The 26594-nt window shown below is 51.6% G+C and overlaps 1 protein-coding gene across 2 annotated transcripts; it reads left to right on the top strand.

The window, feature by feature from the left end:
• Positions 1 to 314: 314 nt before the first annotated feature.
• Positions 315 to 26178, top strand: GNG2 (G protein subunit gamma 2). Of its 2 annotated transcripts, none has more exons than XM_061369170.1 (4): positions 315 to 335; positions 20734 to 20800; positions 22367 to 22482; positions 23500 to 26178. In XM_061369170.1, the coding sequence occupies exons 3-4, from the start codon at positions 22396 to 22398 to the stop codon at positions 23626 to 23628; spliced, it is 216 nt and encodes a 71-aa protein (XP_061225154.1). In that variant the 5' UTR covers positions 315 to 335; positions 20734 to 20800; positions 22367 to 22395; the 3' UTR covers positions 23629 to 26178. The 2 variants fall into 2 exon arrangements, with proteins under 2 accessions (XP_061225154.1, XP_061225153.1); XM_061369169.1 differs by lacking the exon at positions 315 to 335 and adding an exon at positions 995 to 1209.
• The last annotated feature ends 416 nt before the right edge of the window (positions 26179 to 26594 follow it).

Below are 26594 nucleotides of genomic sequence, written 5' to 3'. Positions count from 1 at the left end.
TTGCAGTGCCCTGTTTTGGGGGGCTGTGCTGCAGCCTGCCCAGGGACACATGAGCATACTTTCAGTGTACACATGTGTAATAGAGCAGACTTGAAGGTACAGCCATGTATAGCCAAGGTACAGCTGGGCTGGCTACAGATGTTTCTGGGTGCAGGCGGAGGAAAGGAAAAGGCTGCCTTATACAAAACCCAGCCAGCCCTCACCAGCTCTCTTTGTGCTTTGGAAATCTTCCACCTGAAATCCTAACAAACAGGCACGCAGGCTTACATGGATTAAAAGGAAAATAGGAACTATGGAGTCATGGGTGTTCCCAGAGCTGTGCCCTGGAGAGGCAGGTAGGGAATTACTGAGCTGGGAAGGTCTCAAGGGGCACGGAGAGGTCTGGGGGTGACAGGGATTTGGGCTGTGTGGTCAGGATAAAGGTGTGAGTGACAGAGGGTTTGAGGGGCTCATGAGATAGAAGGGATCCCCAAACACGGGGTATTCAAAGATGAGGGGGTGGAGGGGAGAGGGCAGGGATGGGTCTGTGAGGTGAGGGGGGGGGATGAGGTACAGGGATGGTGGGGGATATGTGTGGGGTGCAGGGTATATGATGGTTGCGGGGCGGGTATGGGGTGCAGGGTGCATGATGAGGGGTGTAGAGAGTGGGGGTGAAGGGTATGTGATGGTGCAGGGTTTGGGGTGCAGAATGCGGGTACAGTGGGTGGTTGTGGAGGTTAGTGTGTAGCATGTGTGGGGTTCAGGGTCGGGGGAATGAGAAAGGGGAGGGCAAGGAACAAGGTGCCGTGGAAGGGACTGAGGCAGGAACGGTCAGTGATTGGGACAGAAACAGAGACCAGGACATGGACATGGGCAGAGGCAGAGACAGGGATAGGGACTGATGCAGGGTGAAGGGCAGCGGGGTCTGGAGAAAAGCGATCTGCAAAACCCGGGTCATCAGGGAGGAGAGGAGAGCAGCTGCCAGAGGAGCAGGACCAGGAGAAGAAGGAGGAGGAGAAGAAGGAGGAGGAGGAAGTCGGGGCCGAGCCGCTTCCTGTAGGCAGAGGGATGAGCGCAGACAAAGCTGGGTGGGGACTTGCCGCTCGGGGCTGCTGCTGACCACCCTCCTCCTACCTCCGGCCCTCCATCCCTCCCTCCGGTCCTCCATCCATCCCTCCATCCCTCCGTCCCGCCGCCGCCCGCCCCGCGGGGCAGCACCGCCGCCTCCAGGTACCGCCGGGCAGACGCGGGGAGCCGGGGCGGGGGGCACTGGGAGGACCGGGGCTGGCAGCACTGGGGCACACTGGGGCTGGGCAGGGCGGGCCCCAGCCCCCCGTGGGCCCCCGAACCGCTCCCAAATCAGCAGAAAAGCCCCCACATCCCTCACGGCGCCGATTTCCGCAGCACCCCACGGGGACCCCGCGGGATCGGGTGGCGATGGCACCTGCGGAGGGGGTCCAGGGTCCCCATCCCGCCGGGGGCTGGGCGCGGTACCGCACAGAGGGGCCAGTCTCCCCAACAAAGGTTTGGATTCAGAGGGTTTGATCCTCAGTTAATCGTCTGATTTGCCATCACAGGAAAGGCTTTTTCCGCTAATGAATGAGACAGTGTTCTTTCTTTCTGTTTTTTTTTTCCCCTTTCCTCTCTGGGAAAGAAGAGGGAGACTTTCCCAGCCCCAAATCCTTGCAGCAACCTCAGCTGGGATGGATCTGCCCCAGCCTGGCTTGGGGGGGGATTTGGGGGTGATGGTCACCCTGTGCCCCACCCCACCGTCCCCACGGCGACAGGGCTGTCCCCATCATTTCAGTCCAAATCCTTATTCTTCTCAGTGGTGGTTCGTGGGGTGAGCACTTCGGGTAAAGTAACCCTGGGAAAATGACCAGTCAATGGGGATGCGTGCTCTGGGAAACCCGGTCCAGGGCTTACTTGCCCCAGTGGGCAGGGAATCCAGCAAAAAACTTTTGCCCTCTTGCCTCCTCGGTGGAAAATGGATTTATTTTTAGGGAAAATCTTGAAGCATCTTGAAGGCGATTCCTAATTACTAACTAATGAGTTACTAATGACCTGAAAGCATGCTACCCCAAAGGGTGGGCTCCGAGCACACATTCACTGCCACTGCTGTACCTGCTGCCTGCAGGGCAAGGGATCCTTGCAGGTCTGGTTTGTAATTTATTTCCCCGTTCTCCTCTGGGCCCCCAAATTACCAAACAGTGACTGCCACACCAGTGAGCCCGTGCTCACGAGAGGGAAAGGGGCCAGGGCTGTGCGGGTGGCAGCAGCACGTATCCTGGCATGGGGCTGGGGCCAGGCACAGAGGATTTTTCCTTATAACTGGATTTCCCTGAATGCAGCTGGAGCATGCGATTTTAATCCTCTTTTCTACCATATGGCCCCTGGCTGGATTGAAATATGACTCAATTAATTATTGCCAGGAAAGCCCCAGGGTGAAGCCTTTCTCCAGGAGGATGTTTTGAGGTGCTCTGGAGGCTGTAATGGGGCTCTTCTCACCCCATGCTTCAGGGCACAGGGCACATGGCTCAGCCTCATCCTGTCCCAGCTCCCATGTTGGCCCTGCAAGGGTGGGCATTAGCCATGCTGCTCCCTTGGCACCAGTTTGGGGACTTATTTTTTGGCTTTTTCAGCCTTGCACTTGCTTGCAAGAAGAAGCAGGGGCTGCTGCTCGCTGCTGTTGGCACAGTGTGCTGTTGGCTGCTCACCTGTGACACGAGTTGGGCAGACTCTGCATCATCTGCATGTCAGCTGGAGTCAGCCTCGTGTCTGAAATGGGGTATCCCCAGCTTGTGGGGGACACTGCCTGCACATGCCCATCCTTTATCCCAGATTCTCTGGGAGCTGGCAGCTTTGTTCCCAGTGGTGCACATATCAGCATTAAGGATGCTCATTGCATTTTCTCTGGGATCCTTGCAGTCATGAGCCAGTGGTGACCCCCGTGGGGGAGATGATAACCAGTGTGCATTGGATCCTGGCAATGGGCTGCCTTATAGCATGCGGTTATTGAGACCAGGAGCAGGTGATCGCAGGGTCTCCTGATGGGATTCCTGTGGGTAGATGGCTGCGAGCTGGTGACGAAGCTCAATTATTAGTATTATTTTTATCCCCGAGGCAGCCTGCTGCTTTGCCACCCTGTGCCGGGGTGGCTGCGAGTGGAAAACGCGATGAAGAGGCAAACTTTGCAAGGATGGACCATGCCTTCCCACCCAGCAGGTGCAGGCGTGCCCACTGGGCTTCCAGTGCTTTGGTTCCGACCAGTGGTGGCCAAGGCATCACTTCTCCTTTTGAAACCCAGTGAGTCACCGGAGGAGGACAGCGAGGCGCCGGCGCAGGCTGTTACCATAGTAATTAGGGCTGGGGAGCCGGCAGAGGAGCCCTGTGTACCCCCAAAAGGTGCTTCCGCAGGGTAGCCATGCCTCTCCATCCTGTGTTTCAGTGCCAGGATGCTCGAGGCCAGCCAGCTTGAGATGCGTGTGCTACCACTAAGGACCACAGAGCTGCACTGCCTGCTCCCTACTGCCAGCCTGCTGCCCCATTGTGGGTTGGGAATAAGGCATTTGCCCCAGAAAAAGCACCATTGTTGGCACAAGTTGCGTCAGTTCTCGGTGTGACTTCTCCAGATGTGTCATTCCTGCATCCAGAGCGGGATGCAGGAGCAGGATACAGCTGTGCACGCTCACAGCCGGCGTGGAAGCAGGAGGAATAAGCCAAGGGATTGGGGTGGGTTTTCAATTCTTCTTGCTTTTCAGGTTCTTTTCTCACTGTTTCTTCCTCTCTGGTTTCTTGCTCAGATGCTTTGTGGGGTCGCAGTGGCTCCTGGGAGGAGGGATGGGGTGAAAGGCCAGGGGAGATGGTACCCCACGCTGTGGGACAGGGCATGGGGTGCAGCATGGTTCATTGGCAAGGGGATTTTTGTGCTTGCCCTTGCACAGTTTTATTACCTGCTCACTCCCAGTGGAGCTTCAGCTGTTCCTCATGCGGATTTCTTTCTTCTGTATGCCACATACGTGATACAAACACCCCCAAAATTGGTCCATTTAAAGTGCAGGAGCAGCTTTGTGCCCTCATAGGGCACTCACAGGGAGAATCGAAAGGGGGGCTCCTGCTTCTGCTTGTGGGGGAGCATGTGATGTCTGCGGGGGAGCGCAGGCTCTCTCCCAGCTTTCTGCACACACTTGGCACGGGCCGTTGGGCATGAGCCATGTTTAGAGGGAGGTCTGAGCTGGGGAGAAGGACGGGATGGGCTCCAGCTGCTTGGAGGACACAGATTTGGCACTGGGGAAAAGTAGGGCTTGCTCTAAAACCCATCCGGAGTCGCTGGGATGATGTCTGTGGAGCCTGGGCTTTGGATCAGGATGGGGTTAATTACTGATGCCTTTGGCTGGGGTGGTGCAAGCAAACCACCAGTGCTCTGTGGGTCAGGAGGCAGCAGGAGCTGGATGCAGCCAGCCCCTGGGCTGGGCGAGGATGCAACAATGCTGAGGCCAAATGCATCTCCTGCATCTCGTGCATTTCCTGCAGCTATGATGGACTTCAAACACCAAACACAAATTTTCACAGGCTCAGTGGGAAAAAAAAGAAATAAACCCTGAAATGACATAGTACCAAACCTTAAAAAATCACTATTCATATGCAGCTGAGAAACCCTCAACAGTTCCTGGTCAGCAGCTGTACTAGGACCTGCTTATCCTACCAAACCCAACTGGTTTTCACCTTACCTGGTCCTTCCTTTGCCCTTCACATGCAGTTTTCTTCGCCTTTGTCTGTTGTCATCATTGTAATTTGGGCTAATTAATTTATCCAAGGGAAGGTCCAGGCATTGCTGGATTGTGGTTGGTGAGTATCAGCAGCATAGGGAAGTCTCTGGTTGTGGGTGATGCTTTTGTCTAGCACCCAAAAGTCAGCTGAGCTGCAGGTTGGTTATTCTCAGGGGTGCTGCTGTGAACCCCAAAGTGCTATACTCAATATAGCAGAGCACCCCAGGAGCTGGCATGGGGCAGAGGAGGTGCCGTGGTGGATAAGATCCATTAGCTGAGTTCGTATCTTGGTTTACAGGTTTATTGTCCTGCCATTGCTTGCTCTCCCAAGGGCTTTAGGAAGGAAAGTTGACTCAGCTGGCTCTGTCCCTCCCCTGCCACTTCCAACAAGTGCCTCTCCCAGCTGTGAAGGGCTTGGCTGAGCGTCTGGGTTTGTAAGAAAGAGCAGCTTAGGTGGGAAGGAGCAGCCTTGCCCAAGCCTTGGAGCTCATCAGAGACCTCAAACATCAGTGCTTCTTCCTGGATCATGTGAGATGCCACCAAAGAGGGCATTGCTGCAAGCTCCTTTGTGTTGCAGTTTTACCCCACACCATGCTGTTCAGCATCCCTTCTCCTGCTGCCTACAGCATCCTCCAGACTGGTACAGCTAAACCCCAGCCCTGAAGGCTGCCTGCTGCCTGCTGTGGCCTGAGCTGCCTTTGCACAGAGCCACCAGCTGCAGTGGGGGACTGCGGGGACATCGGTGCCCCGTGCCACCACTGGTGCCTTAGTACAGAGACACAGCACTGATTATGGGAGATGCCCAGAGTAAGTCGGTGCCAATGCCTTCCTCTGTCTGTCTGCAGGAGCAGCTCAGCAGCCCCAGCACTCCCCTGGCTGGCACCACAGGGAAAACAGTGACACTGGGTGGGTTTCTGTGCTGGTTATTGTAGGGTCATTGCAGTGCTGTGGTGCCTCTGTGTGTCAGCCTGCTGCATTAGGAAACCTGCACTCCTCTGATGACAGCACAGCTGGATCAGTCCCTGCAGCACCCCTGGCACAGTGGCCAAGAGGGCTGTGCAGGCCCTGCATCTCCCTGGGGCTCTGAAACCACTGTGGTGTGAAGACTGGCGAGGAGTTCAACAGTGGTTTGGGTTTTATGCCAAGTTGTGGTAAACACCAGCATGGCTCCAGCCCTGGGCTTGTGCAAGTGGCGGGGATTTGTGCTAACACTGAAACCTGGGCTTGCTGATTCTCTTTCCATAAAAACTTGTCTTGGCTTACTGGCCAATAAGCAAATGTGGCATTAAGTCTGTGCAGGGAAAAGCAGCAGCTGTGATGGAACCAGAGCACTTACTGCTCCTCCAGCCTGGGGACCTGAGGACAAGGCAGGATATCCCTGTGCACCGGCCAGCATCCACAGGGATTTGGAGAAGCATGTTTTCTCTCTTGCCTGCTCCTGTCTGAGCTGTGTCCCAGCGAACAGACCAGGAGCTGAAGCTGGATGAACTGCAGGAGCATTTCACCTGTTGCAGCATCCCTCTAACACATGATGGCATAGGGAGCATGGCCAGGTGTTTGAGAGCCACAAGCCTGAGGTGTGAGTCCTTTAAGGGAGATGCTGAAGGGATGCTTCTTGCTTCAATCGCCTTAAAATCCTTTCCATAGCTGTGAATTCCTGCAGACTGAGTGCATTGCGCTAACTGTGGGTTTGGAGGAGTTGTACTTTTTGAGCCGTTTTGGGATAGAAACTGCCAGCTGCTGGTAGATGCGAGATGCTTGGTGCTGATTTCATTCCTTTTTGGTCCCAGTGTCTTTGGTTTTGCTTTAGAGTAGGTGCAGCAAACAGAGGGAAGCAGGATAAAGAAGGTGTTGAGAGTCAGGGAACAGACCCCTAACATGATAGGGGTGCAAGAAACATGTCTTCATGATGCTGCTGTCAGCAGGGAATGCCAGGACAGTGCCAGGATGTTTCTGCATGTAGCAGGAGTCATTGTTAGGGCTTTGTCTGGTTTGGTTGGTGTGAGGAGCACCACAAGATGAGCTTTGGTCTCTGGGCTTGTCCCTCTCCTTGACAGTGTCTGGTGGGTTTGGGCTTATTGGACTGAACCCAAACTGAAGATCTGTGTCACGGCTGCCTTGACTATGCCATGGGGCTGGGCTGCATGGCCTCAACCCCTCTGCAGTGAGTTATTATCACCTAATGGATGATAACCAAGGGGGGCCTGAGAATACAAGTTGCCTTGCCAAAGGCAAGGTCCTACACCTGGGTCGGAGCAATCCCAGGCACAGCTACAGGTTGGTCAGAGAAGAGATTCAGAGCAGCCCTGCGGAGAAGGACTTGGGGGTGCTGGTCGATGAGAAAATGAACATGAGCCGGCTCCAGTGTGTGCTTGCAGCCCAGAAAGCCAACCGTATCCTGGGCTGCATCAAAAGGAGCGTGACCAGCAGGTTGAAGGAGGTGATCCTGCCCCTCTACTCTGCTCTTGTGACACCTCACTTGGAGTATTGTGTGCAGTTCTGGTGTCCTCAACATAAAAAGGACATGGATCTGTTGGAACAAGTCCAGAGGAGGCCACGAGGATGATCAGGGGACTGGAGCACCTCCCATATGAAGACCGGCTGAGAAAGTTGCTGCTGTTCAGCCCAGAGAAGAGAAGGCTGCATGGAGACCTCATAGCAGCCTTCCAGTATCTGAAGGGGGCCTACAGGGATGCTGGAGAAGGATTCTTCATTAGGGGCTGTAGTGATAGGACAAGGGGTAATGGGATAAAACTTCAACAGGGGAAGTTTAGATTGGATATAAGGAGGAAATTCTTTCCTATTAGGGTGGTGAGGCACTGGAATAGGTTGCCCAGGGTGGCTGTGAATGCTCCATCCCTAACAGTGTTCAAGGCCAGGTTGGACGAGGCCTTGGGTAATATGGTTTAGAGCGAGGTGTCCCTGCCCATGGCAGGGGGTTGGAACTAGATGATCTTAAGGTCCTTTCCAACCCTAACCATTCTATGATTCTATGATTCTAATACTGGGACAGTGATTGCCACCCAGGTTGGGGCTCCAGCTTGCTCTCCCCACTGCTGCCAGCAGGAGGAAGGAAACCTGTGGTTCATTGGTGTTTCAAGGCAGAAATCACCTTGCAAGAGTTTATTCTCCATTTCAACGTGTTCCTCCTCAAGCAGACCTTGGGAGGAGCAAGATGCAGAAGAGTAATAAGTATCCATCATCTGCTCATGGGGTTGGGGCTGTGCCCTGTGGAGAGCCCCGGGTCATGCATGCAGTGGACACTGTGGGACAGAAGTACAGGGGATGAGTTGAAGAGACCAACTTCTCCCCCACTGCTTCTTTTGCTTTCACATCTGCAGGCACCATTCTGATGGGGATTAGTGTGTCCCCAGCGTATGCAGACATATTCTCAAGTTAATGCAGTGTTAGTGGCTCCTTGTGAATGGGCTGCATCCAGCCTGTTGAGGTGTATCACTTTGGGGGAAGATGAAATGTCCCTGGAGATCCCTTTACACTTATGTGGCCCAAGGGTATTGTCTGATCACTGCATCACTGCTCCCAAACCCTCCTGACAGATCCTCACTGCCTGTTGCCTCTTGAAAGGGTCATCTCAGATAGAAGGACACCAAGACCTTGGTCTGAGTCTCCTGAGGACCAAATAGCAGGAGAATTTCTCAGTGCCCAGGGCAAATCCAGAGGAGGCTGGAGCACCTCTGCTATGGAGACAGGCTGAGAGAGCTGGGGCTGTTCAGCCTGGGGAAGGGAAGGCTCCAGGGAGACCTTAGAGCAGGTTCTTGTGAGCCCTGAGCTGCTGTAGGACAGCAGATTCTCTGTGGGTTGTGTCCTCCTTTCCAGGGTCCCAGCATGTGTGCAGAATGCATCTGACCATTGTGTTTGCATGGTGGAGACTTCTTCACCTCATATGCTGCTTGCATATGAAGAGGTTGGGGTTTGTCCTCATGGTTGGCTTTTGGCTTCCTTACCTGCTCTGGAGGATGTTCCATCAGCTTGTCATGCAGTTTTATCTCAACCGCATTATGGTTGCATTGGTTCCATGGGTTTTTTGCTTGTATTGCCTCTTGGGTTTGACCTGTTTTGGCAAAAGCTGTCCCCAGAGTGTCATGCAGAAACGTGACCAGGTCTTCTCCATGTGGCTTCATCTTCCCACATCTCTACATGTCTTCTTGGGTACTTCCTACCCCCTCGCTTGGTCTGCAGTGGTTTGGAGTCCTTAGCAGGGGTCCTCAGCCATCTACAACCTGTAAACCTATCTGAACCTCTTCTAATTAGCCTTCAGGACTGTGTCTGCTGCTGGAGCAGCTCTGCTCATGCTGGAAAATGTCCAAGCAGCGCTCTCTTACCTTGGATGGCAGTGTTGAACACTGACAGGTCTGGTGGAGTCCCATCACTTTGTGTAGGACCTTATGAAGAGACAACTGTTTGTGCCTCTGCCATGGGGCAGGAGCTGCGGCGTGCCCCAAGGACACCATTTCAGAAGGGGTTTAATCTCAGTTATTCAAGCCACGCTGACCTGATTGCACTTCATCCCTTGTATTTTTAATATCATGGAGACGTGATGGTGTTTGTGCAGTGCTTGCAGGGCTGGTACTATCAAAATACATTGCATTATTTATCATCTGATTTAATATAATTGCTGTTCAGCCTCGCAGCCCTGCTTGGGGGTTTGTATTTGTGTCCGGTGCTTCCCTCACTGCGCAGCCAGTGCCGGCAGGGGGGACCCTGCCTCCTCCCTCCACACTGCGTGAGGAGGGAATAAGAAGATGATTTTAATGCAGCAACACAGGCTTATGGAGAGGTGTAAGCAGCAAATAAGGGAGGCACTGATTTTAAAATTATTATGTTTAAATTATTATGCCTAAATCTAAGCCCTGTGTAATTTTTGCATTAATGTGTGTAAAAGTTAGGCTGGCTTTGAATCAGTATTGCTCCTCCATCCTACCTGAAAGCGAAACCCAGCCCCCCAAAGAGCAGCTGCCTTCATTGATTTTCATAGCTCATGCTGGGAAAAATACAGGAATCAGGCACACAGCCCCGCGCTGAGGTTTCCCAGCAGCCAGGTAGGCAGGGAAAGGCGCTTGCCCTTGGGAAAGCAGCTCGCAGAGCACCAGGGACCAAGCACAGTGGCTCCGGCTCATTTGGCAGAAGGATTAAAGCTCCAGGAGCAGGCACGGGGGGATAAATGAAGCACGTGGTGCCCGTGGCATGGCCAGGATGGACTGATCTCTGGCACAGGAGGTACCGATACAAGGGAGGGGAGGGCAAACCAGCACGGGCAACACCATCTTGTGCTATTGATTTATTGCAGGGTTTGCACCGTTTCCTTGGCTTTAAATTTTTTGCCTTTATTTCTTTAGCAATGCTTGATATTGCAAGTGTAAAACCACCGCCCAGGCTAGCAGCTCTGGGATGGCTTTCTCCTCCTGCCTGCGTAATACCAGTGTTTGCTGAGCATGTGTCATTTCACGATATAGCCAGGATAATGTGTGGTGGTAAAAGCAAGGCCGTTGACTCAGCAGGAAGTGTGGCAGGGAGGCTTTACCTCCCTTTTTTAGGGCGAAAATGGGCTGGTTCAGGGATTTTGGGCTCCATGGGAAAGCCAGTATGTTGTATGTGCAGGTTAGTTAACGATGAGCACAGTGGAGAGGGGCTGAGGATGGAGACAGGCTTAGCAAGCCAGGCGAATAGTGTGGGAAAGGCTGCTTTGCAGGAGCACTGTGGTCAGGAGAAATGCAGGTGGGTCAGGGCTTGAGTAAAAAGAAGTTGCTGAGCCCACAGCTGTAGTGGTGCTGCCTTTTGATCCCCCTCCACATCCCTGTCCCAGTTCTGTCGTGATGGCCGTGCCCTCCTCTCCTCATTGCATTGGGAAGGACCCAGGTGTACTCGCTGCCTCCATTATCAGGTCCTACTTTAGACTGAAATGCATTAGGTTACAGGGAAAAAAAAAGAGGCAGCAGCAGGCCACAGAAGTTAAATTTAATTGAGATAATATGGGTCAGCTCACCGACCGAGGATGGAGGAGCAACCTACTTCTCCCCAGCCAGCCCCAGCTAACCTGGTTTGCAGCACTGCCAGGTCTCTGCATCCCTGCCCACATCCCTGCTGTGGACTGTCAGCTTGGAGGATGCTGAAGCCAGTGCAAGCCACATGAATTACTGTTCAAAGTTGCTGATTGTGAAAATACAGAGTAGCAAGTGGTATTTTTATTTTCTTCCCCCCTTCCCCTTTCTTTCACTCAGAAACCTGCTAAAATCACCCATGCTTAGTGGTGATCCTCCACCTGCAGCTTGGGATCTGGCCATTAGCAAAGGCTTTACTCTTTTAACAGGTATCTTAGTGCTGTTGTAGTGCAACAACTTTGTAGTGAAGCCTTTGCAGAGTAACTGTAGCTGCAAGAAACAAGATTTGACTCCATACCCCATGCCTAAAGCACATCGAATCTCAGAAAGTAACTACAAAGCTCTCCCACCTCCATGCAGAGCAACCACTATTGGAGTAGTGGCTCTAACGGCACCAGCTCTGGAGGCTGTGAAAAAAATGGGGAAGAAAAAAGAAAGGGGAAAAAAGCTCCCAGCCCTGTTGCTTTGATGGCAGGGATGGGAAGAGAAATACCAGGCAGCAGCACCAAGGCGCTGCTCTACTATAGCAGATAGGCTGTGACCTGTTTGCTGTATTTGAAGCTTGAAATAGAGCCTTATGAGTAATGTGGTTCAGGTGCTTATCACTAATTAATTAATTCTTTTGTACGGTGGATACCTAATTAAAGCAGTCTAAGGTAATTCCTGGGGGGGCTTAAAACTAATGGGATGCTTAACGGGGTTGTTTCTTTGCTGATGCAACTTGGTGGGTGATTCCCAGCGGCTGGAAAGGGTTATTAGGCTTTGTGTGAGTGTTACTTAAAATAAAATTCTAATAAAGGTTTGATCCGGGTGAAATCATCAGAGAATGATTCCTCATTGCAATGATTTCTGCAGCTGAGGGCTTCACGTACCACAGAAGTTGCTTGGGCAGAAAGGGAGGTACTTGCGTTGTAAGCAAAAGGAGCAGGTTTGGGCTTATTTTAGCTGGGATGAAAAATGCCTTATGGAAGGATGAGCCCAGCAGCCTGGCACCATGGCAGGAGCTACTACAAAATCCACATGCTCCTTGCCATTTCCTGGTGTCACAGGGATGTTGCCCTCTAAAATGGGACGCTTTAGCCAAGTCAGGGCTTGCCCCAATTCCTTTGGGGTGGCTGTGCCCCCGTGCTGACAGGCAGGTAGTTGGTAAGTCACTGGGGCCCTGAATTCCGGGTGACTTTGTGTGGCACTCAGGGTGGGTTTGTCCCTTCGGGAATGGTTGCTGACACAGCCAAATGCCCAAATTACTTTCCAAAGGCAATGGTGTGTAAAATGCCTTCACCTTGAGCACTCCTTCCTTCTTCCCTTTGCTTTCAAACCTCATTTTGCACCTTTCCCTAAAGGTTTTTATCTTGACCATGGCAAATAGTTAAGAGCAGGATGCTAAAGACTGAAACCCAAGAATGGATCAGTTAATTAACATGAAATAATAGCTCTTGGCTGCTTCCCTTAATTAAGGGTCAGGAGTTCAGAGCTGTATGAACAGATGTTGAACTCCTTTTCCTGGTACAGGAGCTCATTGCTTCCTTGGCAGCTTTAACCATCTATTTTTTCCTGGGACAAGCAGCACAGAACTGGGGTTTGTGAGCAAGGTATGTACAAATAATGTATTTCATGGTCAGTTGGATTTGCTTTGGTGAAGAAATCAAGAAATGAGGCAATTGAGAAGTCATAGGTGTGAAGATGCTTCTAGTTAAAGGGTAATTTGGGGTTTTTAGAAGTCTCCATATGGGGAAAAAAAGAGTTTTTGTGTGTTTTTGCTCCTTTCTGGCCAGCTGTAAGGTGGTGTGTGTGTCCTAGACCTAGAGTCTCCTTGACAGCAGAAGCTTCTGCTCTGAAGTAAGGGATACCCACCCTGCTGCCACTTTATCAGCTGGAAACAGGTTTCACAGGGAGGATTTTGGTAGTCAAGAGACGATAGAGGTTTCAACAGGAGTTTTTAATTTGGTCAGTTCATTCATACTTTTACTGGACAGCTGTTGCCTCATGGGTGCATGGCTGTTGGTAGCACTGGGTTACCACCAGCTGCCCCGACACAGTTATATCGGGGTCACTCCAGCCTGGGAAGAGATATGCCAGGATGAGAATAATCCTGAAGAAAGGGTTTGCTGCTTTATGTAGCATGGGTACAGCATACACTCTGGGAGAGGATCCTGGCTTTTACTGGCTGTTGATGCAGGAGAAATGCAAAATAATAAACTCTTTCAAGGATATCTACATAGTATTTTAACCCATGTTAAAAGGTGCATTGGACAGGGCTGTAGATGGTGCCTTTGACCTCCAGCCTGGGCTGAGCCCCATACAGGGAGAAATCAGCAACAGAAAACCCCAACCGTGAAATCACTTTCATTTTTGGTGAAGTGCAGCAGTGGTTTTGCTCAGCCCCTGTGAGGGCCATAGAAGTGGAACCTTTGCTTAAATCCTCTGCTGCAGGAGAACCTGAAAGGTGGTGCTAGGGATGGTATGGCCCTTATCTGTTCCTTCTGGTGTATCACACTGAACATGACAGCTGAGGCTTCTTTATTTCTGTGACATAGTATAAGCAGCTTTGCTTTCTTAGACTACTGGACCACATATTTGGGCATCCTTATTCTGCAGTATTTGACCAAGCTCCAAGGGCACCCATCCTCCCAGTGCCTGATCTGCACACACTGCTGGGTTTGTTCCTTGTGCATTAAGACCAAACACTTTTTCCTCAGGGTTTTCATGCAGATGATGGTGGGATGGCTTTTCCTTTTCAGAGGAACATCCCCAAAGGCCTTGGGGCAGGGTCGGGGGTCACGTGGCTTTCTGGCTTACTGGGAATACCCAGCTTTGTCACCCGGGGAAACGATGCTGATGTTAAACCCCTGGCCTTCAGCATAGGGGCTGGCAACCCTGGTGACGTTCCCATTGTGATGGAGCCTTGTGCTGATCCTGGAGCAGGTCGGTACCTGGCCAGAGAGACTCACCATTTCCTATGACAGGTGGCAGGAGGGAAGGGTACAGATGTCCCAGGCTGTGCTCTCTGCTCCTTCGCCTGAAAAAGCTGTTAACACCCTGCTCCCCCCACAAAACAAAGCTAAAAACCCAACCAGACAAAAAGAGGAAGTTGAGGTTGGTTTCTGTTTGCCTCTGTTTTGAGCCGTTAGGACACTCGTGAGAAAATACAAAGCTGAGATTCTCACTTTCGCGTGACACCCACGGCACAGTGACTGCTCCAGGCGAAAGGACAGCCCTGTGAGACCCAAAATGTCTCTGTGGGGCTGGAGCCACTTGGCCGCATTGCAGCTGCTCACTGCTCCTCTCCGGATCTGTATGTGCCTCTTGGGAAACTGGTTTCTCCTGGAGAGTCAGGCCTGGTGGGCTGCACTGGGACATGCTCAGCTTTCCAAATGAATGGGGCCCCCGACATATGAAGGACAGAGACCTGTTGGAGGCCATGATGATGCTCCAAAGGCTGGAGCACCTCTGCTATGGAGACAGGCTGAGAGAGCGGGGCTTGTTCAGCCTGGAGAAGAGAAGGCTCCAGGGAGAGCTTAGAGCAGCCTTTCAGTACTTAAAGGGGCCAAAAAGGAAGCTGGAGAAGGGCTTTAGACAAGGGTCTGTAGAGATAGGACAAAGGGGGATGGCTTTAAACTGACAGAGGGGAGATTAAGATCAGATATTAAGAAGTTCTTCCCTGTGAGGGTGCTGAGGCACTGGCACAGGGTGCCCAGAAAAGCTGTGGCTGCCCCATCCCTGTCAGTGTTCAAGGCCAGGTTGGACACAGGGGCTTGGAGCAACCTGGCCCACTGGAAGGTGACCCTGCCTGTGGCAGGGGGACTGGAACTGGATGACCTTTAGGGTTCCTTCCAACCCAGACCATTCTGTGTTTCTGTGATGTTGCTAAACCTTTAGTGCTTGCAGACTTAATGGAAAAGCATGCATTCAGCTGCAGTTATTAATGAGATCTGGGCTACAGTAAGTGACTGGCTCTGGCAGCACAAAGTGGATGGAGGGGGCATCCAAGTCAGGCTCCCTGCAAAGCCAGCTCCAGTGGGAGCTCTTTATTTAGTGCCCCAGCAAAATTAGGGAAGAGAAAAATCTTTGCTGCAGCTGCCTCTCACTCTATTTGCTTTGCGTTGCTTTGATAACAAGATTTGCGGGGGGAGCCAGGGCTGGCTGAGGTTTGACTCCAATGCTGGTTTTGGGGTGAAATAGGGCTGCACAAGTCTAAGATGGGCAATGGATATGGCACCCTTCCCAGCTGCTGCAGAAGCAGTGGGAGGCCAGGCACCAAAACCCACTGACAAAGGCAAACCATCAGCACTGGGCCTGAAACGGGCACCCATCCCACCTCACCCCTGTTTGGCAGGAGGGATCCAATGCTGGTGTGATAATGAAGCCGTTTCCATGGCAACAGGCTCATTTTTCCCACTTGGGTACTGTTCTATTTATTTATTTATTTATTTATTTGCTAGCATGTCTCTGATCTGCGAGCTGCTTCATCGGTGATTTAAGCACTGTATTGGACATCATGCGTAAAAAATGGATGTTGGAAAGGGGAATAAAATCCCTGTGGATGCTGTGGCTGAAACCACCTCCAAGGATAAGGTCCTTTTTCCCCTGTGAAGCAGTGTGATGGGAGCCCACGGGCACAGACCTAGCTCGTGTTGTTTTCTGTGCTTAAGGGAATAATGAAACACATGTCGTTTGGGCGTATTAAGGCTCCTTTCCCAGCCAGGTCTGCAACTGCTGCCGAGATCAGTGTGACTCCACCAGCTTCCGCCCCCTGGAAACATGGCTCTGCTATTTTTTCTTGGTCTGTAATATTTTTGTGTTTTTCTGTATATATTTAGTAATTATTTTTCAGGCGAGCCGCATATTTTTAGCAATGGCTTTTAGCAAAAACAACAGGATGGCTTGAAAAGCCAGCCAGCCCCGTGTGAGGCATTCCCATGATCCAGCCGGCTGCTGACCAGCAGTGCCGGCTGCAGGGGGGTGACAGCACAGCCATACGCTCTGTTATCTGTTCTGGGTGCTGCATCACACCTGGGTTTTGGGGAGGAAAAGGCAGTTTTCAGGAGAGCCTGCTTGCCTTAGCTGGGACCTGTGCCTGACTGTGCCCCTGGGATGCAATGAGCTGGGCTGACCTCAGCTGCTGGGATGTGCAGGGGCCCGGAGCAATCCCAGCATAAATGGGAGCTGGGATGAATCCCTCTGTTACAATACTCAGCCTGGCACCTTTTCTGGAACAAGAAAAGAACCCCTAGGTGATGACGGCCTGGTAAGATCCAGTCTGATCCCTGTGCTCCCCAAAATCCTGGCTGCCCAATGGGGTTCACCTGCTTTACCACTAACTGTGGAAAATACCAGTACACGAGTGATGGAAAGCGTGACTTTAGAACTGAAACCAAGCAGCAGGGAGGCTCCTGCTTTCACTCTGAAAAGGAGCTGTTCCCAGAGGTGGGTGATGCCGTGTGGTGCTCTTTCAGTCTCGATGGTAGAGGAGCGGTGAGTTTTTTGCCCTTGCAGATGTCAGTGCTTTTGATTTCATTCCTGCAGGCCACCACTTTTTTCTTTTGGTTCAGCTGGCCCATGTGGGGAGAACGGTTTTCTGCAAGGTGGAGAAAAACCCACTGGGAGGTGAAAAAAGTCTGGAAAATTGGCAACAGATGGATGTGATCCGCAGGTTTAAAAAAAGCAGAGGACCACAGTTGGGTGTGCAAAGGCTGCGGACCCCTAAAGATGCAGGAGGTGTCTCATGACATCTGTAAAAGCCTACTCAGTGCCTGTTTGCACCCTCAAGAACGTAAGAAAATGCTTTGCAAGGATGCTGGCATCCCAGATAGGGTCAGCGCTGCCTTTGAACAGTGACAGACTCAACCCAGTGCAAAATGTGCTTCAGGGTACCTCTTGTGTAGTGACAGCTGCATCTTTAGTCCAATTACCTTCAATAATCACTCTCAAAATGCATTATTGTAAACATGTAGGAGAATTCTGGTCTCCATCCACATGCAACTTCAGACAAAACCCAAGCAAAAGGGGGCGAAAAGCTCGAGGGGAGGTTGGGCTCAGATCTGTGGGTTTGGGGCTGGCGATGGAGCTGGTGCAAGGCGCGCAGAGCTCTGTGCAAAGGAAGCAGCAGCTTGTGCCGACAAGAAGCTGACAAGCGAAGGCTGATTTACTCTTGCAAGCAGGGCTGGCAGCTGGGGGATGCCAGGGCCCCACAGGAGCCCAGTTTGGGAAAGAGGCAGCTTAGCAGGAGGGCTCTATTGCTCTGGCATCAGGAAATGCTCCTTTTTGCAGTGGCTTTTTTGGGTTGTACTTGGCTTTTTGCCTTGCTCTTTGGTTGAGGTGGTACCATGGCAAGGCAGCTTGTGCCAGGCAGTGCCAGGAGGCAGCGCTGGCGGCTCACCAGGGTGGACCTGGATGGGGAGCAGCAGGCAACTTGGCAAATTAATTTACCACTGAGTTAAACGAATCTCTAGTGGCTGGGCTGTGTGCTGGCAGAAGGGATGGGGTCAGTGCCTCTGTGATGATTTGCTCAGGGACAGGGGCATGGGAGCAGCACCAACGTTCTCCCTTGGATCAGGAGAGTGTATAAGAGGGGTGCATAAATGTGCTGGGAGAGAGAAATGCATTCAGAAAGAAAGGTAGATGTGGTTATGAATGGAGGAGAGCTGGTTGTCCCTTGGCCTGAAGCAATGGTGGCTTTTAATGTGGAGCAAATTAAACCCCAATCTCATCCTGTTGTGCAGCAGCTCGTTGTGTGCATGCTGAAGCAGTGACGGTGGGCAGCTCATGGGCTGGGTTTTGGGGTTTTGTTGCTCTATATCCTGGGTAAACACTGAAGACTGAGCAGACCAAAAGCAGACACAGCCATAAAAGCTGGATCATGTGCCCCAACATCAGGAGCATCCCTCACCCTTTGCCCAGCTAAATCCCAGTTTTTGATCTCTGATTTGGCTGGGTGCCACTGATGAAAGAAGAAAATGCCATTCAGATGTGTCAATGGCTCTTAATTAAACAGTCAACAACAAATTAGGTGCTTTTAGAGCATAAGTACCAGCTGGCAAAAATCAGCAGCAAAATTTCTGAGTCCAGACGTTCATTGCAAGTACTTTCACATCCTTTTCGAAGCATGAAATCTCTTGCCACATACAGTAAATAACCCATGATGCCTCTGCACAACAGGCAAGTATCAAAACAGCTTGGCGAGATCCTGAATTGTGATTACAGTGCAGAGCCCAAAAGAGACAATATCCATGCACTGTACATGCTAAATATCATTAGCATGAAAATAGAATAGCATCCTTACTCATTAACCTGTGGTCAGGAATCATATTATCCAGGCACACGTGCCATTAAATGGATGAAATAAGGTGCCGTGCATATTCCCCCGTGAGTGCCATTAAACCTGTACAAACCTGCTGTGTCCAAGGGCTGCTGTCACCCACTGTGCTGGGAATACCTGGATTCTCCAGACGGGGTCAGGCAGGCTCACTGCATCCATCAGATCCCCAGCTCCAGCTCTGAAAGCTCTGCTCCCAGTACCTGCCCATGGAGGAATGACGCTGCTAGGAAACAAGCTGCCTGGAAAGAATCATAGAATCACAGAATGGTTTGGGTTGGAAAGGACCTTAAGATCATCAGCTCCAACCCCCTGCCATGGGCACAGATACCTCCCACTAAACCATGTCACCCAACGGTCTGTCCAACCTGGCCTTGAACACTGCCAGGGATGGGGCATTTACCACTTCTCTGGGCAACCCATTCCAGTGCCTCACCACCCTTATGGTAAAGAATTTCTTCCTTATATCCAATCCAAACTTCCAAACTGTTTAAGTTTTAACCCATTACCCCTTGTCCTATCACTACAGTCCCTAATGAAGAGTCCATCCCCAGCATCCCTATAGGCCCCCTTCAGATACTGGAAGGCTGCTATGAGGTCTCCATGCAGCCTTCTCTTCTTCAGGCTGAACAGCCGCAACTTTCTTAGCTTGTCTTTGTATGGGAGGTGTTCAAGCCCCCTGATCATCCTCATGGCCCTCCTCTGGACTTGTTCCAACACAGAAATAACAATTTCCTTCTGACAGCCACTCAAATACTTCAGCATTTTCCCTCCAGTCTGAGGATTTATATATTTTCCAGGGTGATTTTAATTTGTCTGATGTCTGACGCTCTCGACATCTACCCACTATCTACTTAAATACTTATTTTCTCATTCAGCATGGAGTCTAGCAGCAGTCCAAGCACCTCCTTGGATCCTGGGGAAGAGAAATAAATACACGTATTGCTTTGGTGTAGGCAGTGTTGCTCCTGGATGAGGGCAGCAGGCAGCTGCCTGCAAGCATCTTAGTCACCCTCGTGCTGCAGATGCACCTGCCAGGGCGTAGTTTGGATGACTACAATTAGTAGTAAAGAGGCATTAGGGGTAGAAGGAGAGGAGGATGCTCTAGCTTGGCTTGGCTTGGCTTAAGTCAAAGCCAAATGATAAGGCTTTGGGTTTACTCCTGGTGGCTCACTTCAAAGTGCCACCTGCTATTTTTCTGTATTCATGTTGAAGGAAGCATGTCCAGTTGCTCGCAGCATGGAAACACTGCAAATCCATCACTGGCCTCAGACTGGTTCAAGTTCATACAGGAGGTATCTGCAGAGGGGCCAAGTGTGGCCAGCTGCTGGTGTCCTGTGAGCTGGCTGAGCATTGGCCAGGTCCCCAGCATCATCCCAGCAGCCCTATGCACATCGGGGTGCTTGCACAGATGTCCCCTCCCCTGCCCCAGCAGGGTCTGAGTCTTCTCTGACCTTATTTTTGTGCCTGTCTTTTCCACCTTACTGCCTCTAGGCTAGACGTAGGAAGAGCATGGGAGGATTTCCTTGCAGAAGGCTGGTACCAGGGTTGGATACATATGTTTTTCAAAAGATCAGGACTGCAGCAGCTGTACAGAAGCTCTCAGCAGTCATCCCTGTTCCTGTGCCTATTTCCATGACATTAATCTTCAGTCCCTAAGTGACTTCCCGGCACCAGAGCACCAACAGACCATGGTCCTCAGTATGAAATGGCACAACATCACTGAATAACATTTGCTGCATTAGAAAGGTCTCTGCAGCATTCAAACCATGCAATGGCATGTTGGTTGATGAACATCTCTATGGTCACTGGCTTTCCCACCAGCCCAGGACCAGCTGCTGCACCACAGATGAGGTGGCACTGCCACCACCATCCACTTTGTGGCTTCACAGGGAGAACTGAAAGCAAAAGCAGGAGAGAGGCACCCTGCTGCTCCAACACCTCTCCAGCAAAAAGAATGGGGGAGAGCTGAGAAAAGCCAGCATGGAAACAGTGCACGAGCTGGAGCTAAACCTCAAGCAATGGCACAGAGAGCAATGAGAGCAGACCTGGGCAGGAGCTTGGGCTGTTACGGAGGCATGGTGGGAGCTGGGCTGTGGCAAAGCAGGGGAGGATTTTGGCAGCCTTCCCCAGGAGATGCTCTTTGTGCCCTGCCATGTGCTCTCTGCACCAGACGGTTAAATTGCATCCCCTCTCGCTGTGCATCCTACAGCATGCTCGGATGTGCTGTGGGGCTGCTGGAGAGCAGCTAAAAGCCTGGCTGCCAACAGCCCTCGGAGAGTTGCCCACTGGCTTGAAACCTCTTCCTGTGCTGAAAATCTCACTGAATGTGAATAATGTCCCTGGGGAATGTGCTTGGAAGGCACAAGGAGGTGGGGGGATACGGAAGGAAACCCACAGCCTTTCTGCCTTCCTGGCAGGGTATGGGACTTAGCATCTGCAAGGGCTCTGGTTTTCCTGATGCCATAAATAATGGGCTCATTGCATTGACTGGCATCTCAGCAACCTAACCTGGCTCCTTTTTTCTTTTTTATGTTCTTCTTAATCAAAGGTGGTGAACGGCCAAGAGGAGCAGATCTTCCCCTAGAGGCACACAGCACCGGAGAGACCTGCTTCTGGTAAAGAATAACTCCTCCTCGCGCTGCCCATGGGGCAGGGGTGGCTGGGGAGGAGTCTCATCTAAAACTCCAGCTCCCGTGGCATGACTTTGCTCTCCAGTCACTTTAAAAGGATGGGCACCTTGCTCAGTGCCAGGTTGTTTCTTTCTGTACATCCCAGGATGAGCCTCTGTCCTCTACATCCTCCAAGATGGGCTTAAGCTGAATGTGCTCACAGTTTTTCAGTCTCCTCCCTAAAAAGCTCCTCATTTTAGGGCTATGCCATCCTTGTCCTATTGCCTGGGACTGGTGGGAGGCTCGCTGCACCCTGCTATTGCAGGACTCTCCCCAGAGCCCGTTTTGGAGCTCGCAGGCAGCCCCAGGCAGGCAGGGGCAGCACAGCGTGGCTGTGCCCACACTGTATAATACTTGCTGCTTGCAAAAGCACTGGCTGCCAGAGGAGCTGAATGCTGGGTTTCTGGCCACCGGAGCTCGAGGCTGTTATAAAGCAGCGGAAAAACATCCGTGATCAAGATGGCGTGGACTTAATGAGTCTGCCTGGGGTGGAAATCTTGAGAAACAGGAAACTCCAGCATCCTGTTTAGCATCTCAGTGTTCAAGTTGGCAGCAGGGACAAAGCAAGGGAGGGCAAGGGACACAGGGCGAAGGCTGGGCATGGGCATTGGTGTGGGGCTGGATGATGTGCCTGGTTTGGGGCAGGGTAATGAGCCTGGTACTGCAGTTCCAGGCTGCCCAGGGCTGTGCAGGGGGTGCCCCTTCTCTGATTTTCTTTTGCTTTGTTGCCACCACAGCCTTTCATATAACAGCCAAAGACAGAATACAGCCCAGCTGGGGTCCTGCTGTGCTCAAGAAGGTCCCAGTGTCACCTAAGCGTGGCTCATAGGGCATTCCCTGCTCTGGGAACAATGGAGAGGGCACAGGAGGGTACCACTGGCAGTGTGTGACTACCTGCCTACCCACAAAGGCTGGTGGCTCACTGTCCTTGTATAAACACAGGATTCAACCCTGGCTGAAATGCCTGGGTCTGCATCTCTCATCTTCACACCCGCATTCACCCGGCTCAGCTCTAACAGCTACACACAGAGGGCTCAAGCACAGCCTGAGAGAGCTGGAAGTGTTCAGCCTGGGGAAGAGAATCTCTGAGGAGACCTTAGGGCAGTCTTTCATTGCATAAAGGCACTGGAAAGAAAGCTGGAGAGGGACTTCTGACAACAGCACATAGGGACAGGACAAGGGGGAATGGCTTTAAACTGATAGAGAGCAGATTTAGATCAGATATTAGGCAGAAGTTCTTCCCTGTGAGGGTGCTGAGGCACTGGCACAGGTTGCCCAGAGAAGCTGTGGCTGCCCCATCCCTGGCAGTGTTCAAGGCCAGGTTGGATGGGGCTTGGAGCAACCTGGTCTTGTGAAAGGTATCTCTGTCCATGGCGGGGGGATTGGAGCTGGATGACCTTTAAGGTCCCTTCCAACCCAAACCATTCCACGATTCTACGATTTGGGGTATTTTTCAGGGCTGGGAGCAGCTCTGCCCAGCCCAGCAGTTCACTCGTGTGCTTGCACCCACAGCCTGTCTGGAGAGCACGCCTGGCCTGCCCATGGCTAGCAACAACACTGCTAGCATAGCACAAGCCCGCAAGCTGGTGGAGCAGCTTAAGATGGAGGCCAACATTGACAGGATAAAGGTATGAGAGTTTGTTCATCCTCTCCAGGCTTTTCTTTCACTTACACCAGCTCAGGAGTTGGCTGTCAGCTCAGAGTTACACTGCGAGGTGGTGTCTGCTGCTGGGCAGCTGCCAAAAGCACGTTATGGGAGCTGGGATGCGGTGGACGGCGGTGTTCATGGAGGATGTTTGTCTTGAGTGATCCCTATGGCCGTGGCTGAAGGCAGCAGCAGATGCTTGCCTGTGGAAAGCCACTGGAAGCATCGCCTGGAGCTTTGCCAGGGGGAGGGACAAGCGACTGTCCCTGAGGCATCTCACCTTCTTGGGAATAGGTTAAACCCAGCACTTGCTGGTTGAAAGTGTGCTTTGGGCAGTGCTGGGTGTTCAGCCTTGTGGTTAGCAGGGCAACTCTGAAAGCCTGTTTCCTATGGAAATCCTTTCCAGGAGGTGTTTCCTCTGCTTTGACCACTTCTGTTCCACCCCAGTCGAACTGCTGCTTCTGGGCATGCAAAATCTCATTGGCTTCAAGCTTGAGGTCCCAGAGGGTTTATGTTCTCCTCTGGGGTGGCTTTGGATGGCAGTCAGTCCTGAGCAGAGTGATGCTCTGTGGCTGGCTGCTGGCTGTGAGCACCTCTTTGTGCTTGCAAATCAAAACCTCACCTCTCAGGTCTGGAGCGAGGTAGGGCAGCTCAGGAGCAGCTGTGGACGTCCCTGCCCAGGGATGGGGGGCAGAGCTGGCAGGGATGTGGTACCTGCTGAGGTTGGTACTTGCAACACTCAGGTGAGGTGAAGGATGAGAATGGATGAAGGATGTGAAGGATGCTCTTGGGAGTGCATGTTGACAGTAGAGCTTAGAGCCCAGATGTGAAAAACCAGCCCCACCAGGGACATGCTTTTGGCTCACTGGGCAGGTCTTTGGCTAGCGACGGTGTTACCTGCCCAGGGATGCTGTGAGTCCAGCCCCATGGGACCTGCCATCTCTCAGGTGGGATGTCCCCAGCACAGCTCATCCCTAATGCAGGGCTCCTTCTATTCCAGGTGTCAAAAGCAGCAGCAGACCTGATGGCGTACTGTGAAGCCCACGCCAAGGAGGACCCTCTATTGACCCCTGTCCCGGCCTCAGAAAACCCCTTTAGAGAGAAGAAGTTCTTCTGTGTTATCCTGTAAACCCTCGAGGAGCCTGACCAGCACTCAGGCCACCCTGAACACTGATGTAGAGTTTTTAGGAATGGGGACAACCTGCTAGTCTGCAGAATTTAAACAAAAAATAAGTAAAATACACGGCCTGGAAGCTACAGAGATGTGCATGTTTAAAGAACCTGGCTACCTTTGGGGGAATAGGATGATCTGCATTGCAAGGCAAAAGATCTGAAGTCTGTAGAGTTGCCTAGAAAGAAAAAAACCCACAACAAAATATGTAAAGAATAAATCTGTGTCACTTTTCTGCTCACAAAATTGTTTGATTGTTCCATATTTAAAAGCACCAGAGCTGTGCTGAGCAAAGTAACTGCTAAGGATGTGTATAGACTTCTTGGAATGATATTGTTGGTTTCTTTCCAAACTATTCTTTTTTATTTAAGTTGTCAGATATATAGCGACAGGTTAGATGAACTATGGTGTTACTCAATGTTTGGTCTTGTGTGTTTTAGTTCCCGGCAGTTGCGTAGCACAGGGCCCCGCGGTGGGTTAGCGAGGACGCGGCAGCTCCTGCCTGCCCCCCGTGTGCTGGCAGCTCCGTGTTCCCAGACAACCCCACTTGCTAACATTTTGTGTATGATTAGCTTCAGCTCTGCAAGTAAAAGTGAATCATGTGTCGTGGTTGGTGCTTCATACTCCTGTGACGACGTTCAGTGGTAGTGCATGAGAGTTTATCTCTGTTCATCCGCTCCAGATTTTTCTTTTCTATCATTTGACACCACATGCTGGTGGATAAAGCTGTAGGGAGGAAACCGAGGCGATTCTGAAAGCAAAGGCAACTCCTGCAATGCCTTAGACGTGCCTGAAATACCTCCTGCATTAGGGTACCCCTGGGCGTTGAGGGGTAGCTAGAAACCTGAAAATCAAAGTTGACCACTTCTTTCCGGGTCTTTCCTCTTTTCCTACACCTCTGTGCCTCTGCCCTCCTTGCTTGGTCCGTGTCCTGCTCTTTTGGCTTCTCAGCAGCATCTCCTCTCCTTGGGGCTGGATCAGGATGCTGCCCCATGGAGGGATGCTGCCCCACGGAGGGATGCTGCCCCACAGCGGGCTATTTCCGCCCCTTCCCACACCCACCGCTGCTGCCCCACTACGATGGGTAGAGATGGGGGAGCAGCATGGGGAGCACGGGGCCACCCCTTCATGGAGGTGCCTGATACCTTGTTTACACGCAGCCTGAGCTCTGTGTCAGGCTGGGGAATTACTCCCAGGTCGAGTTCATCTGCTGCCAACGTTCTGGGGACACAAGCCACCTTCTTTGGACCTGCTCTGGGTTTAATACTTTTGCAGACGTGGCTTGTCTCTCCGCTGATAGCTCCTGGCTCTCCCCACTCATCTACACTCCTGGAGAACTTTGGGAATCACGACTTGGGGATTTGCATACAAAATTAGGTGGGTGTCACATAGGGGGGTTGGGGGGCTACAGTAACCTGGCTAAACTGTAGTTCTGAATCAGGTATCAGCTTAAAAATCCCTGTGGATCCAAGAGGGCAATAGTCTTTATGTACCTTTCGGTGAAACTTTCTAGCCCGTAATAAGTGCATTTTTGTTTTTTCTACCTTTTCATACTCTTTTTCTAGTCTTCCACAGAGAAGACCAGTTTTTCTTACACTAGACTCCAAACTTTTGGCATCTGGGAACATTTATAGGACATGAGTAGCCTAGATTGTCCCAGTCCTCCCACCGTGGCTTTCAGACCCCCCTAACCTCGATCTTTTTACTACAGCTTACATAGCTTTAGGATGAAGGATGGATGAAGTCATTTGTTCTGCAGCTGGTTTCACTCTTAATATTGCAAGGCAGATGTGTAAATACCCCGTCCCTGGTTTGTCTTTTGTTTTTAACGCTGATTTACTGTCACAGAGAGTGAAGCGCAGCCGGTCTGACCCGGGGCTCACACCCCAACCCTTCTCCAATGCTGTCACAAAGTGGTTTGTAATAATTTTTTTAATGACTTCTGTATTTTACAACTTGAATTCTTAATATATAAATGAAGAAATAAAGATGCATGAAGGGTGTGTGTGGGGGGAGTGTTAAATTAACCTAAACTGCTCATTGAAGGTGTTTTCCGTTGCTGGTCTTTATTTCACGTTGGTAGTGGTGTTGACATTGGTGTGCTGCCAGGTATTTCACCCCAGTATTTATATTTGCACAGATACGCCTTTGTTAGCCAAGTAGAGATCGCCTGCCAAGAGCGTTTCCCCCCTCGCAACAGAAATACCAGCCATCTCTCCATCCCGATGCCGTATTTCCAGCATGGTTTCAAATGACATCCAACTCTACCCCCAGGCTTTCAAACAAAAACTATCTGGAGTACTGGAAAAGGACTTTTATTTTCTGCCAAGGTTGCTGGTGGCGGGGCCAAGTCCGTCCCTCCAGTGCCAACCTGCCGCTGCCAGGCTTTTGGGGAGGGGGTGGTGGTAACCGAAAGCCAGCGCGGGGAGGTTGGCGCTGTGATGTAGCGCATCCCCATCCCATGTGGTCTCTGTACTCGTTGGAAATAAAATTTTGGATTTGTTTCAAGCCTTTGGAGATGATGCTCTGTGCGCGCCGGCCCCTGGGGAGCTGGGTTTCCATCCTGGTTGCGGCTCAATCCTCTTCCTGGTGGGTTTAGAGGGTGTCCCCCCCCCAGGGTGTGGGGTTTGGCAAGAGCTTTGTACCCATTGATGAGGGAAAGGGAAGCCTCTCGGGGTTTCAGCCACTGATAAGCCACATTCCTGCAGGATAAGCCAGCGCAGGGAGGATGGGGCTCGTTCAGAATACGACATTGCTCGAAATCACAGTCATTCAGAAACTGAGAGACACCTAAAGCTCTAGCTTCAGTGTCCATACCTTCTCCCTCTGCTTTCCTTCTCCCATCCCTGGCAGTGAGTACAGGCTCTACACAGTGCCGCCTCCAGCACACCCACATCTGGCCCACTTGGTCCAGCCCAGAGCAG

The sequence above is a fragment of the Neopsephotus bourkii genome, unplaced genomic scaffold (assembly GCF_033783945.1).
Source record: "Neopsephotus bourkii isolate Nb327-2 ecotype Australia unplaced genomic scaffold, CSIRO-AGI_Nbou_v1 NB_1477, whole genome shotgun sequence".
Lineage (NCBI taxonomy): Eukaryota > Metazoa > Chordata > Aves > Psittaciformes > Psittacidae > Neopsephotus > Neopsephotus bourkii.
This window is presented reverse-complemented; position numbering and strand designations above follow the sequence as displayed.

What these genes read in the sequence shown, in the direction of transcription:
- GNG2 (XM_061369170.1), top strand. Translation starts at nt 22,396, where the DNA reads ATGGCTAGCAACAACACTGCTAGCATAGCACAAGCCCGCAAGCTGGTG. An exon ending in CCAACATTGACAGGATAAAG is followed by an intron (nt 22,483 to 23,499) that starts GTATGAGAGTTT and finishes CTTCTATTCCAG; the next exon opens with GTGTCAAAAGCAGCAGCAGA.